Source organism: Eubalaena glacialis, chromosome 13 (assembly GCF_028564815.1).
Source record: "Eubalaena glacialis isolate mEubGla1 chromosome 13, mEubGla1.1.hap2.+ XY, whole genome shotgun sequence".
Taxonomy (NCBI): Eukaryota; Metazoa; Chordata; class Mammalia; order Artiodactyla; family Balaenidae; genus Eubalaena; species Eubalaena glacialis.
The window spans coordinates 74,090,164-74,108,378 of record NC_083728.1 but is presented as its reverse complement, the minus strand read 5'-3'; the positions used below and the strand labels follow the sequence as shown (position 1 = coordinate 74,108,378).

The 18,215-nt window shown below is 45.1% G+C and overlaps 1 protein-coding gene across 1 annotated transcript; it reads left to right on the top strand.

The window, feature by feature from the left end:
* The first annotated feature begins 4,248 nt into the window (after positions 1-4,248).
* Positions 4,249-13,438, top strand: NDUFAB1 (NADH:ubiquinone oxidoreductase subunit AB1). The gene is made up of 5 exons (XM_061208637.1): positions 4,249-4,479; positions 10,337-10,459; positions 11,328-11,415; positions 12,383-12,482; positions 13,278-13,438. The coding sequence occupies exons 1-4, from the start codon at positions 4,312-4,314 to the stop codon at positions 12,472-12,474; spliced, it is 471 nt and encodes a 156-aa protein (XP_061064620.1). The 5' UTR covers positions 4,249-4,311; the 3' UTR covers positions 12,475-12,482; positions 13,278-13,438.
* The last annotated feature ends 4,777 nt before the right edge of the window (positions 13,439-18,215 follow it).

The following is an 18,215-nucleotide window of genomic DNA, read 5'->3' as shown; positions in this document are numbered from 1 at the left end:
TAGTAGGTGTGAAAATGATTGCCGTGAGGCCCCCACCCCTCAGAAGTGCACAGGTTAGTGATTTAATTTAAATACTGTGTTTTAAATTGAAAGGGTGTGTTCAGAGTTCAGCTATGGAAGCTCAAATGGGCAAGCACAACACAGGGGGTTCAAGAAAAGCTTCCTGAAGAATGACAACTTAGCTGAGTCTTGCAAGGTGAGTAGGTCAGAGCAGAAGCGAAGGATATTCCAGGCAGCAAGGACAGTATGGTGTGAACTACAAACAACTCAGTGTTACCAGATAATTATGCCATGGGGAATGGACTCAGGAAGCTAGAAAGGTAGCCAGGGAGCTTGTGAGGCATGTTAACAAACCTGGACTTTATGCTGCAGGTGAAGGGGCTGTTGAAGGGTTTGAGCAGTGAGGCGATAAGGTCCCACTGTAGCCACAGTGAATAATGGATTTACGGAGGCCAAGAGTAGAGGCAGGGAGACGCCCAGAAGGGCCTGACCTGTGGCAGGCGCAGTGGGAATGAAATAGCTGAATCAGAGAGATTTAGCGGGAAAAAGAAACAAGAAGGACTAAGTGAATGCATGATTAGGCAGCAGGTGAAGGAGTCTTCAGTTTCTGTCTTACTGGGGTGATGGTGTCAGCAATTGAAATAAGGAACACACAAGGGGGAAAGAACTGATTTGAGTGCTTATAGATCATCTGGCAATAGGCAATTGGATCTAGGACTGTGAAGCTCAGAGAAGAGGCCAGGCTGGATGCAGGTGGCAATTAAAACCTCTGGAGTGAATCAATTCTGAAAACTTATATGTTTAAAGTCAAGAATGGGTCAAGGACAGACCCCCAGAATCAATGTTTAAATGATGAACAGAGGAAATAGAGCCATGAAGAAGGCAGGAAAGGAATGGCCAGAGAAGTTGTGTCTATTGGACTTAAATTAAGATTGAGTGGTGAGGTTTATGAAAAGTTTTAGTGCTGGGGGTGGGAGGTCAAGTAAATCTAGATTTCAGTGGATTAAAGGGTGAATAGGACAAATTAACTTACTTACAAAACAGAAATAGAGTCGTAGATGTAGAAAACAAACTTATGGTTACCAAGGGGGAAAGGAGGCGGGGAGGGATAAATTGGGAGATTAGGATTGACCTATACACACTGCTATATACAAAATAGATAACTAATGGGGACCTACTGTATAGCACAGGGAACTCAATACCTTGTAATGACCTATTTGGGAAAAGAATCTAAAAAAGAGTGGATATATGTATATGTATAACTGATTCACTGCTGTACAGCAGAAACTAATACAACATTGTAAACCAACTATACTCCAATAAAAATTAATTTTTAAAAAGTGAATAGGGGGGCTCCCCTGGTGGCGCAGTGGTTGAGAATCTGCCTGCCAATGCAGGGGACACAGGTTCGAGCCCTGGTCTGGGAAGATCCCACATGCCGCGGAGCAACTAGGCCCGTGAGCCACAACTACTGAGCCTGCGCGTCTGGAGCCTGTGCCCCGCAACAAGAGAGGCCGCGATAGTGAGAGGCCCGTGCACCGCGATGAAGAGTGGCCCCCGCTTGCCGCAACTAGAGAAAGCCCTCGCACAGAAACGAAGACCCAACACAGCCAAAAATAAATAAATAAATAAATAAATAAAATTTTTTAAAAAGGAGATCAAAAGTTCATTAAAAAAAAAAAAGTGAATAGGAAGTGAGGAATTAAAGACTGAAAGAGTAGATTATTCCTTCAAGAAGGTTGACTTTGAAAGGAAGGAGGAATGGTGATATTAAAGATATATCAAAGGTTACTGGAGGAGGTCTCTGGCCTTGTTTTTAGGCTAGGAGAAACTTTGGCATGTTTATGGGCTCAAGGGAAAGAGCCAGAAGCAAAGGAGAGATTGAAGATGTAAGGGAGAAGAGAGAACTGGTGGTACAAGGTCCCAGGGGGAACAGGAAGGGATGTGACAGTAGTGCAAATGCGCTGGGAGGAGGGAGGGATGACTGGTGGGCTGGTGGGGTGATGTGTGCAAGAAGCTGACATAGTTTATGCTTACACATCCTTTGATGGGAGTGCTACTGAAAAGCACCAGTGCTCTCTCTTAAATCTTCCCCAGCTGCTAAGGACTTGATCTCAATCTTAATAATGAACCTTTTCCCCTACAGACCATCTAGGCTGACATTTTCTCTTTATGTGTTTGCTGAAGGGAAAAGTAGCTCTCCCAAAATATGTCATTTTAAAAGAGGTGATTTATTATGTTTGACCAAAAGAATTAAATGTTATCCAGAAATACAGAGAGGTTATGGGAAGAGAGGGTTCCAAACATGGACTTGGTAGGCTATCAAGCTCTTCCTGAGTGCTCCTTCTTCTGAGACCATCATAGATCTGGCCCATGTGTCTGCCACAGAGCATGGCCAGGAAGGTGTAATCAGAGGCTGCTGTGTCACTGGTGACTTAAGCAGATCTTATCGGCCCTAATCCTTGGACTCCAGTCAGATTTTTGGCACCAGTTTTCTGCAGAAATGGAAGGCTGATACTCGAGGTGGAGCTTGGCCATTTATTCACTGACCATTCTAAAGAGGTGATACAATTGCTCTTCCAATTGCTTAATAAGCAGTGAAGTGGTGGTGATTAAATCAGGCTGCAGCAGAAGCCTGGGGTGGACTGCTAGCACGGCCGTAGAGACTCTGGTTGGCATCCAACAGCAGGGTGATTCCGGGGGGTTTCTTTTCCATCCCCCTGATTGATGAAAGTCTTGGCTCAAGTATCACCTCCAAAGAGAGGCCTTCAGAGACCACCCTGTCTAAATGACACGCCTCCCATAGCTCTCATTACCCCCTTCCCTGTTTTATTGTCCATCATTGTACTTATCATCCTTCCTGGAGGGTTTTTTTTCGTGCGGGGGTAGGGGGTTGTATTTTTTTTGTTTGTTTATTGTACATTTTCCCACTAGAATGTAAAATCTGAAAATAGACTGCCAGTCTGGCTTGCTCACTGCTGTAGCCTCAACAACTAGCACATAACAGATTCTGGATATTTTAATGAATACATAAATAGAAATTACAACAGTAGGATCATAGTATGCATTCTATTTTAAATTAAAGGCACTACCTTTTATTTTACTTAAATTTAACAGAAGTAAAAAGAAACTGAAGTAAAACTGAAGGCACTGTTGAATTGTTCATCCAGGCAGTATTCAGAGTTTGGAGCCATTGTTCTATATGTTTGGATTTCACTGCTGAGAAATATGAATGAATTAGCACGCTTAAACTTTCTCCCACTTACCCATTTTTGTGAGCTATATTATTTATACATTGTCAGGTTTTAAAATATGTATATTGCTTTTATTGTAATTCCCACATTTATTAGTCTTAGTTATATATTTACATCAACTCATATTTTCACATTCTTATTTTATACTGAGTTTTGACCTATTAAATAATTTAAAAAATAATTTTAGGGCTTCCCTGGTGGCGCAGTGGTTGAGAATCTGCCTGCCAATGCAGGGCACACGGGTTCGAGCCCTGGTCTGGGAGGATCCCACATGCCGCGGAGCAACTAGGCCCGTGAGCCACAATTACTGAGCCTGCGCGTCTGGAGCCTGTGCTCCGCAACAAGAGAGGCCGCGATAGTGAGAGGCCCGCGCACCGCGATGAAGAGTGGCCCCCGCTTGCCGCAACTAGAGAAAGCCCTCGCACAGAAACGAAGACCCAAGACAGCCATAAATAAATAAATAAATAAATAAATAAAATTAAAATATATATATATTTGAAGTATTGTCATAAAATTAATTTAAAAAATTTTAATTTTAAGTTTTGACCTATTAAATAAATTATTTAATAATTTTAATTTAAATTAATTTAAATTCTTCTATGGAAGAATCGCGGCATCAAAACTTTTCTTTTTTTTGGTGGTGCCCCGCAGCTTATGGGATTTAATTTACCGACCAGGGATCGAACCCGGGCCCTCGGCAGTGAGAGCGCGGAGCCCTAACCACTGGACCACCAGGGAATTCCCGGCATCAAACCTTTCAAATGTATTTCAGAACTTTCAGAGAATAAACAAAAATAAGTTCCTTTCTTGCGTCAGTGATGAGTGTTTAGGGAAAGACAACATCTTCGCCCTTTTAGCTCTGGCTCTAGCAGCCATTCGCCTCCGGACCTGGAGGGCAGGACCGCGCGCGCCCTGAGGGCGCAGTGCAGCCAGGAGCCGCCAGGGGCCGCCACCGCGGGCGGCTCGCGACAGCGCCGCTCTATGCGTCGCCTGTGCGGAGGTCAAGAGGATACCGGACCGGAGGGCGCGGCGCAGTGCCTCCTGGGTCGGCGTAGCCATGGCGGCTCGTGTCCTTTGCGCGTGTGTCCGCCGACTGCCCGCCGCCTTCGCGCCGCTGCCCCGGCTTCCCACGCTGGCCGCGGCCCGGTCACTCTGCACTACCCTGTTCCCCGCGGGGGCCAGGGCGAGGCCTGGGGCTCCGCATCCGGCCTCGGTGCTCACGCAGGTGATTCGCGGTGACTTTGGGGGGACTTGGCTGGGGTCAGGCGTCGGGCCCGCTCGTGGTGGTGGGGACGGGCCAGGCACCGGGGCCGCAGCTACTGTGGCTGCTGTTGGCGGGGGTGACCCGGGGACGCCTGCTCGCTCTCCGTCCCACTGCCTAACGGTGCTTGGTTGATCCCTGCCGGGACCCGGGTGACCTAGTGATTACGGGCAACAGCACAGACCTTCCAGTCAAACATCCTTGGGTTCGAAAGCTGACACCGGAACTTTGGAAAAGCCTTGTAACCTCGCTAAGCCTCAGTCTGAACCGTAAAAATGGTATACTAGTTTCTACCTTGTGGAGTTTCAGCGAGGTTTAGAGGAGATCATACAGGTAAAGTACCGAGGGCGGTGCCTGGTAAGCTCTCACAATACTGGTTGCCGTTAATCGTAGTGATAATGATAAATACCATGATAGCTTTCTAGGAAAAAAATAATGACAGGGTGCAGAGAGGAAGACACCCTGGCCTACAGCCTTCTTCACAGCAGTTCTCTCCCTGGATTTCTCCCTGTGGCACCTTTTGCCTGTTTCTGGGTCTCTTGGAAGGATAGGAAGCAAGTAGTATCTAGTTTTTTTTTTATCTGATGAAATCTTTTTGAGACTGAAACTCTCCTTAGGTCAGTGATTCTCAACCCTGGCTGCACATTCAAGTCACCTGGGTAGCTTGAAAGAGAAAGAAAAATAAATCCCTCGTGGGCTCCCCCCCTCCCCATCTGGTTTACTCTTCTGGGATGAGGCACTGACATGTTTTTTGTTTAAGTTCCCCAGGTGATTCTGAAGCGCCTCAAGATTAAGAACTGTTGTCTTAAAGTAGGATAGACTCCCAAGGTTAAGTTGAGAATTCCCTTTTCAAACTCCAGGACTTCATGTAATTGTGGTTTCAATCTTGACTAAGATATGAGAATAAAAACTAAGGATGCCCTGGCCAAATCAGTTAGAATCTCTAGAGGTGGGGCTTGATCATCGGTTTTTAAAAGTTGCCAGTGATTCTTTTATGCAGCCAGTGTCAAGATTTACTGACAGTGTAGTGGATTCATTCAGGGGGCATTGTCTTATCGATGAATCAAAAGGTTAAAAGTGTCACTTTGAAGTTGAGTTAAAAGAGCAGTGTGTATAGTTGCCGTTTGGTTCCTGAGACCGACTTCGGTGTTAGGCTAAGAGGCAAAGTGATATTCCTTATTCTTAGAGCACTGCTATTCAAACTTGATTGTGCATACTGATCACCTGTGTTAAAATACAGATTCTGGAAAGGGGCCTGAGAGTCTTCATTTCCACAGGGCTTCCAGAAGACCCTGCTGCTGCTGGTCCTTGGACCATGCCTTGAATAGCTGGGTGCTCGGAGATGTTCCACTGTCTCTGCTTGGTTTACAGTTACAGCAGAGAAACCATTTTCTTTATATTTACAAAGTGGTTTTGACTGAGTGCTCCCATTTAGCCACCTTATATCCTTTGCGGCTTGAAGTGGAGAGTAAATACTTGGTTCATTGTTGAGGGATACAGAGATGGATACAAAAGAAAGACATCAGTTCATGTCTTCATTGGACACGTGGCAGCTGTATATGTTAACCTTGCCAGCTTATTCCCTGCTGTGCTGTCTTCCCCATGCTGTTCTGACACTACTTTCTCTTGGTTCATCTCTTTTTATACCTAGTTGGGAACTTTCTACCAAATCCTTAAATGTTGGTGAGGTCCAGAGATCTCTTACCACACACTCTCCCTGGCCTGTCTCTTCACTTTCTGTTATTGCCTGTATGCCAGTCACCCCAAACCTCCCCCTCCAGCCCTTATTCATCTCGTCTGAACCTTCACTCGTTCTACCTATTCCGTTCTGTCAGGTTTTCCCTCCTCAAATCCATCCATTATGCTCACCCCAGAGCAACTAGTTATTCATTTATGTACTAACTGATTCCCCCCAAAAAGGAGCTAAGGCAGCTTTCCTGGGTCTAAAAATATAACAGTATAAAATAGAAGGTACGAAAAAAAGGATAGTGGCCTAAAATGGGGCCTTGAAGTCTTATACTTGACCCAGAACCCCGAATCTGAAGTGTCTGGCAGCCAGAGCACAGAGAATTTCCAGGGAGTTCTGTGGGACCCAGCACCCAGATGAAGACGAAGCATCTGTGCAGGGAAAGCTCAGCTGTTGCTGGTACTGGAACCAGATTGACATGCATGATGGTGTTGGACTTGGGGCTGCGATCATGCATTCGTTTTCCCCACATCCTTCATTCCCCAATAAGACAAACCTATTTTGTCTTACTCAAGGCTCTGCAGCCCCAGGCCCTGTCTCTTCAGCCTCAGGGCCCATATCGGTGTACCACCTTGCCCTTTAATCTCCAGCAACATGAACTGATTTCTTCCTACACATTACACTTTCATGCCTTGTTTCCTTTTCTTGGCCTGTCCTTCCCTCCTTGAAAAATCTGTCCCCATCCTTTTCCTGGCTAATTGCAAGTCTGGTGTCTCTACCTTCCTGGCCTCTCAAGGACTGATTGACAACTTTTGTTACTGTAGCAGCCTACAAATACCCTTGCCACATTTTTATTATAATTGATATGTTCTGTTTGTATTGGTCTTCTCCATTAGACCATAGGCTTCTCTGAGCGTAGAGGTTATGTCTTATTTATCTTTGTGGATCCAGCCCACCACACAGTGCTTGGCACATAAGGTAAAGCTCAAAGGCTGCTGAGACAAGCAGGTAGTAGGTAAAGGCAAGACATTGCCACACGTGAGGACAGGTGTGTGTACAGTGCAGAAGCAAGAAGAGGGGCTTAATTAAAACCCCCAGTCAGCATGGTCTTGAAGGCCGCAGTTTCTCAAGCAGTCGGGGCAGGATGTGATGGCATGTGCGGAGGCCAGGAAGAGCCTGGCACTTACTTAGGGTTGACCCTTAGGCGCCTGTGGAAGGGAGAGACCCGAGTTGAGGTGGCAAGACAGGTATATTGAAGGGTGCTGTATACCGCACTGAAGAATATGGGTGTTCTCTGCCTAGGTCACAGGGAGTAAAGATTAAATGCAATTTGTTGAAGGAATGTTTGAGACCTTTCCTCCCAATCAACTGGGCTGGGTGACCCAGTAGACATGATGGTGAGGGAATGGGAAGAGTGGAGGTTGGCTCTGAGGTTTCTGGCTAGAGCCCCAGGTGGTAGAGAAGGAATAGAGGTCTGCGAGCAGGTGTTTTGGAAACAGGTAAGGAATTTATTTCCAAACTGAGATTGAGATATCTGTGCTATCTGGGTAGAGCTGTCCAGCGGGTAGTTTGCAGAGATGGTCTTCAAAGCCATCTGGGTTCCTCTGAGTTTCCCTTAGAGATGGACCCCGTTGGAGGTAAGATAGACGTTAATAGTCGGGTTTACTTCTGCTAGTTCACAGGGTAGTCATTCTTTCCCTGCAGACAGTGCCTTCTCTGATGTCTGTGGGAGGTGATTTTTGTCGCATGTAATTGTTAAGTGTAGATCTTGGGGAAGAATAATTAACACCAGAAGCAATGTTGGCTGTTGGGGACATTTTTCAGAAGTGCTTGTCCATTCTATATCTTTTTTTTGTTTTTGTTTGTTTTTAAATGGCTGAGATCCAGTAGAAGGGAGGCAGTAAGACCCTCCAGGAGGCCATTCTGGGAAACCTGGGGCAAGATACCTAACCTTTCTTTCTCAGTTTCCTCATCTGTAAAATGGGGTTATTATTAGCTCTAAAGGAGATGACATATGTAAAGTGCTTAGGGCGGTACTATGGCCTGACATAATGATAGAAAATCAATAAAGAGACCAGAGCTGGGCAGTGGCATCGAGAGGGAAGGAGTCAGATCGAGTACTTCAGGGCTACACTACTGCCAAACTCTCAAACTGGCAGGTCGTTGTCATCCTGATCCTACTAGATAGCCCTAAATAGCACTTCCTAGGTGTGTGCCAGGCAGTGTTCTAAGCCCTTTATGTTTCATGATCTCATTGATGCCTCACAACAGTCCTGTGAACTTGGGTACTGTTGTTTATGCCCATTTTACAGATAAGGAAACAGGCATAGAAAGGTTAAATAACTTGCCCAAGGCCAAACAGCTAGTAACAAAGAGCTAGTGCCAGGGTACTTCTGTCATTCCGGAGTCTGAGTTCTCACCCGCTACACCTTCCTGCCTCCTGCTGAGCCCACTGCAGCCACCCTTTTAGACTGGCATATGGTCTCCAGGTGGAGTCCCCTTTGATCTCATTTAATCACAAGGTACCCACCTGGCCCCTGTAGGCACTTGCCAGTGCTGCTGGGGTCCTTGCTGACACCTAGTGGGCCGCTTGGGTAGCTGCATGCAAGCGCGCCCTCACCAGCTTCTTCCTTTCCCTTGGGTGCCGAGCACATCAGCCTCCCCTGCCTCTCACCCTCTCCCAGCGATAATTCCACCTCATACCACCTCTCGCTATGCACACAGACGAGGCCTCTGTTAGATCTTTCCACCTCAGATTTCTTTTCTGTCATTACCAATATTAACTCATGTCTTCTCCCCCTTTCTCTTTAGTCCTTTCTGCTTCTTTACTTTTATTTGTGGCTTGAAAGCCTGTTCTAGTCATTGTTGATAAGTAGGCTGGTGATGTTCCCAGAGCAGAGGTCTCCATAACCCATGCTGTAGTCGGAAGGGAAAGGAGACCATAAATTTAGACAAAAAAGAACAAGTGCTCTAAAACTCTGAAAGTACCCAGAAATACTCTTTAGAATATTCGTAAAACTCTTCATGTAATCTCTTTGGCTTGCTGATTAAACCTGATTTCAATACCTGATTTTTTTTTTTTTTTTTTTTAGCAAGATAAATGTTTCTAAAACAGATGTATGCTGATTTGGTTCATTTGGCAGTGTTTTTTATTATGATTTTTCATAGACCTTTGTGACTCTGGAGGACCTTAACCCCAACAGGCAAACCCACTTTCTGTGGGTTTCTATGCCCTAAGAACTCCAAACTGCAGACTTAAAATCAACTTTAGAAGGAGAACAAACCAGTTCAGATTAGGGACTTCTGCAGTGAGAACTGCCAGACGGCTGTCTCATTTTCTCCTCTTGTGCACCGTACCTCCCACGGCCTTAAGTCCACTGATCTGTGACTTGGAGCCCCTTCCACATTTGGTGAAGGGATCCAGTCAGGACCCTAACACCTAGTTGAATACCAAGTAGGCTAATATCAGAGAGATTTGAGATACTACTCCATCATGGCAAAGATCAGAATGGCTCATTATTTAGTTGGTGGCAACAAGGCAAGCCCACTTGGAAGGAAAATAGATTGGAATGTATGCCTGTCAGGCTCCATCATCCTCTTCTTTGGGTTGGTACTGGCTTCATTTGTCTTGGCCAAAGTCAGTGTAATTACTGCTGGGGCCAAATTAGACCCTTCCAGTGTATGGTTCTCAGTGTGAGCTGCCTTTCAGTTCACCCTGACAACTCTTGGCGTGAGTTATTTTGACTTGGGTATTAAAGGTGGCAGTGCCTTACAGAGGCAGTGGGCTGCTTGAGATGCCATGAGAAGCCTTAGGCTCTTCTGCAGGCCCTAGATGATTTTAGTGGCAGTGTTACTGAGCGGAACAAATGTCCAAAGCCTGATGGCTGAACAGAGGAAAGGGGGCCAGTCCTGGCTCAGAGGGGAAAGGAGATCCATTTTTATTCTCTTGAACTGCTAGGGCTTCTGACACCACCCAGCATGAGGCCTCGGTGTGTCCTAATGGCCACAGTTAGAATCAGATGAGGTGGGTTTGCTAACCCCATGAAAGCTTTGTGAAAGACATCTGTAGGCTAGTGCCTTTATTTAGAGGCATTTCAGGCTCAACAACAGTGCTTCCCTCCTCCCTTGGTCTAGGTTCCAGGTGGAGTTACACCGCTGTGCCGCCAGTATAGTGACGCACCCCCTTTGACATTAGAGGGAATCAAGGACCGTGTTCTTTACGTCTTGAAACTCTATGACAAGATTGACCCAGAAAAGGTAATTGATGTGGTTTAAATGTTTTTTCTTTAAATGAGTATTTAGTCATATGGTACAAAATCCAAAGGGTTTAAAGGACATTCAGTAAAAAGTCACCCCAGGCACCCAGTTCTGCTTCTGGGAGGTGCCAGTTGACCTGACTTCCTGAGTATTTTTCCAGAGATTCTCAATGCACATGGAAGGGCATATAGATATATATACAAGTACATGTATGTATATTGTATTTACTGTGTGATCTGTTATCTCCCAACCTTTTAAAAAAAACACAACTGGTAGTACACTGTAAATACTGTTGTGCACCTTGCTTTTTTAACTTAACTCTTCTTGGAGTTTTTCTCACAGGGCTACCTTAAAACATTCCTTCTTTAATAACAGAATCTGTGGTGTGGGTAGGGTAGTTTGTTTTCGGTGTGGTTTTTGAAGAATTCTTCCTGGTGATCCTGAGGTCTAAATTAAAGACAGGGTGATCGTAGACACTGTGTGGTATTCTTGAGGGAGCAGAAGGTCACTTCTAAGGTGAGGTGTCTTAGTGGTCAGTAAGGCAGCAGGAAAAACCAGACTCTCACATGTCATTCAGAACAGTGATCAGAGATCATCATAAAGTATGTAAAGTGAATTCATCATTAGCTTTATATATATTGCTAACCATTTCAAAATAAGGTAGAGTAAGTTAACATATAAAGCACACCAAGTGTGGGTTGGCACACGTTAAATGTATAATGTTAGTTATGGCTCTTTATGTTTAAAATATGGCCTCTTTATATTAAAAAATCTTCTGCATAATGATTGATATTTCACCATTCAGTTGTCTTGAGAAACAAACGCTCTCACAGACTGAATTTTGCGTTTGGTGTTTCTTGTCTTGCAGCTCTCAGTAAATTCCCATTTTATGAAAGACCTGGGCTTAGACAGTTTGGACCAAGTGGAGATTATCATGGCCATGGAAGACGAATTTGGTAACACACACGGGCTGAGTCTTGGACCTGCCTGTTGTGGCTCTTGATTTCGGTGGATTAAACGCAGAGAAATGCTGGGAGCCTGATTGGGGTTTGCAACAGTCGTGCCCACCCCTCCCCCACTCCTGCTTACTGTCGGGGGAAGTGATTATTAGAGACAGTGCACTTGTTTGGAGAGCACTTACTGCAGGTCCGCAGAGTGCCCGGTGTAATACCAAGGGCTGAGCGACCAGAAGAGGCCTGGGGGGGTGTGGCACGGAGATTCTTGAGGTGGGGCTCCAAGATGAGGGCATAGCCTCACCTGTGGAGAAGCTGATGACACCTTGGTGCACCGTCTCCCTCCTTTCCCCCGCCCCCTCCCCGATGAGCTAGGCCTAAATGTCTAGAGAAGTGCTGGGTGTGCCAAGGATAGGGCGTGTGTGTGCACAGACTCATACGCGCATGCACGCTTTGGTTTCCTGCAGTGCCTCCCATGCACACTCCAACTTACCCTTGTCTGGGACGGTTAGTTGTGCAAATGAGACCTTTACAAGGTTCCACGGCTCATTTTGGGGGTGAATTGCCTGAGTGGAAGCCAAGGGACTTCTGTGCCTTCCTACAGAGCAGAACTTAATTACAGTTCCTCAGAGAGTATGCTAACTAGAGGGATGGTATCGGTTAGGGCTATGGGGTTTCTTTTGGGGGTAATGAAAATGTTCTAGAATTAGATGATGGTGATGGTGCACAACCTTGTGCATATACTAAAAACCATTGAATTTTGCACTTTAAATGGGGGAATTTTCTAATATGTGAATTGTATCTAAAAAATATGTTGCCTGGAAACATAACAGGCTCATAACTTAAATGGGATTCAGGGTTGCTGGAAATTTTTGATGTACTTCTGGGTATTGCTGAAGTGTTAGATACTTTCAGTTCTAAAGGACTGGCATTTTCTACACTCACGCATTGTTGCACATTTTACTTTCAGGGTTTGAAATTCCTGATATAGACGCGGAGAAGTTAATGTGCCCACAAGAAATTGTAGATTACATTGCAGATAAGAAGGATGTATATGAATAAAATATCAGGTAAATAACTTGATTTATGGAATTATGTTCTCCCATAGAATTAATCTCTCTGTGGTTCTTCAGTAAAGACAGACTTGGGAAGAAATGGAAAAATGGAAGTGCTTGACAGGTTTTCACTGGTTATAAAATGCAGGCACCTTCTGGTTATCTGCCACTCCAAGGAGGCCAGCCCTAGTGATTGTCTTTCTCCTCCAGAGGTGTTGACAGCAGTTCACGCCTGGACAGGACTCTCTTACTGATTGTCAGCCCTCCTCGTAAAACCAGCCTTGTACAAAAAACTGTGCAAGGCAACACAGAACACAGAAGCAGAGACCTCTGCCTCCCTCAGTTACCCACCCAAGGGTAACTGTCCAGGAAGCTGAGATGGCCTGGCTCTTAATGAGGCAGGAGAGGCCTCTTGGGTAAGAGGATGGACTCTAGCGTCAGACACCTGAGTTTATTCTCAGCTCTGCAACATTCTATAAGCCTGTGGTCTTGGGCAGGCTGTGTAGCCTCTGTAAGCCTCAGTTTACTCATATGTAAAATGGGGATAATGGTAGGACCTACCTGGGGCTTCTGTGAAGGTAAAATTGAATAGTGTATGTAAATCACTTAATACAATGCTTGATGTAAAGAAGCCTCGTGATAAATATTAGCTATTGTTCTTTAGGCTGTAGAATAATCAAGTGATCAGACTTTTAAAATAAAACATTTTATTAGAGTCTATAAGTTTAGTTACCCTGGATTTAGCACCTCAGAGATTATCACTTAAGGTCAGTAGCACCAGAGAGAAACACTGAACTTGTCTTTTGCCAGACCCCTTTTCTTCACTGAGAGAAGACTCAGAAGATGCTGGCGAGTGTCTGGAAGTGAGAACGCATCTCTGCATCATTGCTGACTTTGACAGAGTAATTCTGTTTAGACTTGTACTTAAATTGTCTTAAGTGTTTTTGCCTGTTGAAAATAAATCTATAAAACCAACATTTTTCTGTCTTCAGTTTTTTAATTTTGTCTCTAAAGTGCTTTCTTTATATTGACATTGCTTAGCATTTTTAGAGATTTGTCTAATTTGTCATTGGTATTCATGCATATCAAAAATATGACTTTTCCAGCAGGGTACTTGAAACAAGTTGCTCTCCCATCACCTTCAGCATGAGGAATGAATTAGTGATAAAAAACATTTTGCCTCAAAAATGCCTCAAATATATTTGTGCCTCCATTAGTTTACTGATTATTCCATGTATCAGCTGACACCAGTGTGTGGGACTAATTTTTCATCCCTGTCCTAAGGATCCATTTCTGAATTAATGGAATTTAGTAATTTTGGAGGATAAAAGGTTCTCTTTCCTCCTAGAAGATTACTTTGACATTGTGTCTTTGTCATATATCAGTAAGTATTAACTTGTGCTCCTTTTATTCCTAGCACTGCGTTAGGTCTTTAGAATTAATGTAGGCAATTGCCTAACTCTTGATGAGATTTAACTTGAGAGACCTATCATAAAATACTTCTCTACTTTTCCCGAAACTTCTAGTTTGTAGGAGGGAGGAGACCAAGGTCTTGTAGTTAAGTAGGAAGTAGCGTTACAGAGGTGGAGGGACTGGCTGAGTGACCCTCAGCCGGCAGAGAATCTTCATGGCTGAGGGATGACATGGCAAGATTCTGCAGTCTGGTCTGGGGTTCAGGCCACACTCCCACCTGCTTCTCCTTCTTGGAGGTACCCAATGTTGCCAGTTCCTTCTGTGTCGCTCTAGAATTACTATAGACAAAGTCAGGCAGCCGTATTTCCGGCCTTTTTCAGTAATAGGAAGCATTCATTGTTATACTGCATTTTTTTTTAATATTGATACTTAACAAGGTATTCTTGGAAAACTGCCAAATTGGAGCGTAAGGCACTGCCTCATTCTTTTTCACAACTGCATTTATTCAACAAATAGTTTGAGTGCTTATTAGGCACTAGAGGTCCGGTAGGCAACAAAACAGGCTGCACGAGACTCCTTTGATGGGAATGTACCATAATTTAACATCTGGGGTAAATGTCCTTCTCGCTATTTTAACCCCCATGGCAGCTGCACATTTTACCAAAAATTGCATCTGTCTTTACTGCTGCCTAAGATCATGAAGTCCAGCAGTACTGCCACCGAAGTGACTGCTTGCTAACCTCTTAACCACACACCTGCAGTGAAACGGCCCCTTCACATCATTCTGTAGCTAAGTCCCGAAGGAGCCAGAATGAGGAAAAAAAGCTCACTGAATCACACACATTACTCATTGATGATGCTATTAAAGATCTGGGTGTTCAAACAACAGCAGAGGCCTTTCTGGTCTAAAAACTTGCTGGAAAGTTCTCTGAGAGACCTGTGTGCCACTATACATAGGCAGCAAACTGGCCAAATGTAGCATTCCAAAGTGCGTGAATTAGGATAAATGGGATTGTGTGCATAGTTTTTAATCGTCTCCCACGAGTGCCCTCGAGGATCAGTGTGTCTGCTGTAGGCAGGGCCCTTTGTGAGAGGGTGGCTGGGAGGCCTGTCGTGACCTGTGTGTGGCCCCGTCGCTCTTCTGTGTCTCCCAGACAGCCAGTGCACTCACGTACCCAGTGAAACAACGATGTGCTCACCATGTGCGGCGCACTCCCCGAGGCAGGGCCTCGGTACACAAGGATAAAGATTGTCTCCACTCTCAGGTAGCTCACCATCTAATACGGGAGACAGTTAAAATCCACATGATGTTTCACATTCAGCATCACCAATACCTGACGTGATGAACTGAGGACATGTCACCTCTGGTATTGGTAAAACTGATCATGAGGAAACAAATCCAGAAGGTGGGACTTAAAAAAAACCCCCAATGATATGGGACAAAAAGGACAGGGTAACTAAATTAAAGGAGACCAGAGACACATCAACTTCATGGGAAATGTGAAGCTTGAAAGGTTTGGGGAAAAAAAACTTAAAGACATTTTGAGGACAATTGGACTCTACACAGGTGATAAGACAAGTGTTAAATTTCTTCGATATAATCAGTATTATGTAGTAAACTAACCTTATTCTCAGGAGATACATACTTAATACATCTTGAAGCATCAAGATGTCCGCAGCTGACTTTCAAATGGTTCAGGAAAAAAAAAAAAACAGTAGCAAAACTGTTAACAAATGGTGACTAGCTGACAGGTATATGCACGTATATGGGCATTCACTGTACTACTGTCAACTATCCTGTTTGAAATTTGTCAAAATAAAGAGAAAATTCAACATGATACATGTAACAAAAAGTATATTGATGGCATACAACTGGATATCCAACGATATGGGATTGGTTAAATAGAGGTAATTTTACACAATGAAAGATTGGTGTTTTAAGTGAAAAGAGACTATAAACAGCATGATTCCATTTCCATAAAACACATACCAAAATGTTAAAGATTACCAACACATGGTAGAAATAACATTGGCTTATTTTCACTAATCAGTATGTTCTAAATTATAAATACCATGTTTTGTGTAATAAACGAAAAACGAAAGTATTAAAAATCTGTGAAAACTGAGAGTCGTTCAGCAGAAGCTGAGGAGTTGAGGCTTGGGAAAGGCGTTCCAGGGCAGCGAAGCCTGAGCCGTTTCTAAGGCTCTGCCAGGGTCAGCCCCGTGGCAAGGGCAGGAGACATGGAAGCGCCCCGTGTGCACAGATGTCATTTGTTCAGGCAGGGGTATGGCTGGAGCGTGAACTCATGGGTGGGGGGGCCTGTGGTTCAAGCTGTGGCCGGGATCAGGTCACGAAGGAGGGCCCTACCGTCTGGTAAGGAACTTGTCGGCAGTGGGTGCGGGATTTTCCGCAGGGAAGACACGGTCAGCTATACTTGAGCTCAGCGGTTGGCGGCAAAGGGTGGACTCAAGGGGATGAGTTTGCTGGTTACTAGAAGAACCCAAGAGAAAGACGCAGATTTGGAGGATGGGATAAAGAGAGATGGATTGCAAAAATATTCTGGGGATAAAAATAGCAGTACTCGGTCAGTTGACGGAGGAAGTTAAGTCTAGGGTATCTCTCAAGCTTATGGCTTGGGCTACTGGTGCTGGGTGAGTTGCTGTCTGAAACAGGGAATAGAGGAGGGTCAGACTGAAGACGGAGACGGGGACTTCCCTGGCGGTCCAGCAGTTAAGACTCCATGCTTTCACTGCAGGGGGAGTGGGTTCGATTCCCTGGTCGGGGAACTAAGATCCTGCATGCCATGTGGCACAGCCAAAAAGTTGAAAAAAAAAAAAAAGAAGAGGGATATAATTTCAGTTTGGGATGATGGATTTATTTGTGGGATACCCAAGCAGATGACAGATAATGAGCTCAAGATCTCAAGAAAAACTCGGGCTGGAGTCAGAGTGTTTGTGAGGTGCTTCCCCTGGGCCTGTTCCCTCCTACTGCGAAGTTCCCACCGCGGATCCCCTCTCCCTCTGATAAGGGATTTACGTGGGAATAACTGACCCTCTGCTCATGAGATGGCCTCTTAGTGCTTAAGCCTAAAGTGAATTCTGCTTCCTTCAAAGGGGGAACAGAGCTGGGGTGGAGAAGCTAGGAGAACTGTGTGAGACTTACCCCTTGAAATTTCTCTATCAAGTGCATGTATTACTTACTGTCTTAGTTTTTTAAATGGTAGCCAAGCAATAAATGTCAAGGTTCGAAGTTTACAAAACAAGTCACAAACACAAGTTAGTGCCCTTAAGACATTAAACTGGGGAGAGAAAAGAAGAAAAACTATGAAAGCAAGACAAGAAGTAGCCAAGTTCTTTCCTAAGTTCTCAACAATACCATGAGCATCTGCACAGACTCTGGCGTCAGGCATATCTGGGTTCTGAATCACAGCCTTGGTCACTGACAGGCATATGACCTTGGCTAAGTCACTTCCCTAGGCCTAAGTTTCCTCCGATGGGTAAAGTGGGGCCGACAAGAGGGACGTGGTGGAGTGGTGACAATGTAACGCGTGTGCGTAATCTGACCCAGTGCCTGCCAACGGACAGACTCAGTGAAGGAGCTGATGTTACGGGACTTGCAGGCAGAGTATTTAAGAGCAAGTCCCCCGTGGAGAGAGGGTCCAGAAGAGGAACCCACTCTTCAACAAGGCTGGAACCCTAAAGAAGGTCCTTTCCAAGTGATTTACCTGGCACATAGCAAGAGGTCCAATCCCTGCTGGGTGGTCTGCCACAGCTGCTGTTTTCTACAGTCTGCAGTATTCACTTGAAAGCCCCAGACTCACAACGAACGGAAGTCAACTAACACATGTCTCAGACACTAAGGTTATTATGTTTGTGTGCTTGTGGAGGGCAGAGTAACAAGCCAATAAGAGCCCCGTCTGGTATTTCTACTCTGGAATTCTTACGGAAGAAAACAATTCTCTTTCCCTTGGGGTTGCAAGTCTGGTAGAAGCTAAGTCAAGAGAGAACAAAGCAGAGCCAGGAGTTGGAGGGTCAGGCGCCTGATGTGACTTAAGCGCCTGCATAGGCCTAGGTCTGACACTCCGGATTTTCTGGTTACATGAGCCAAATCCTCTTGCGTTAATTCATGTGAACTGGGTTTGTCACCAATAACCAAGAGTCCTCAGTCACGGACCCCTGGAGTCCTTAAATCTCAGACTTAGATGTGGGAGGGAAGCCAGAGTGACCAGAGGACAAGGGGACTCCACCCAGCGGGGGCACGAGTTCCCTGACAGCCTCCTCCTGAACCGCAGCTCCAGAAGCTGCAGTAACAGACAGTACAAGACTCACGACGGG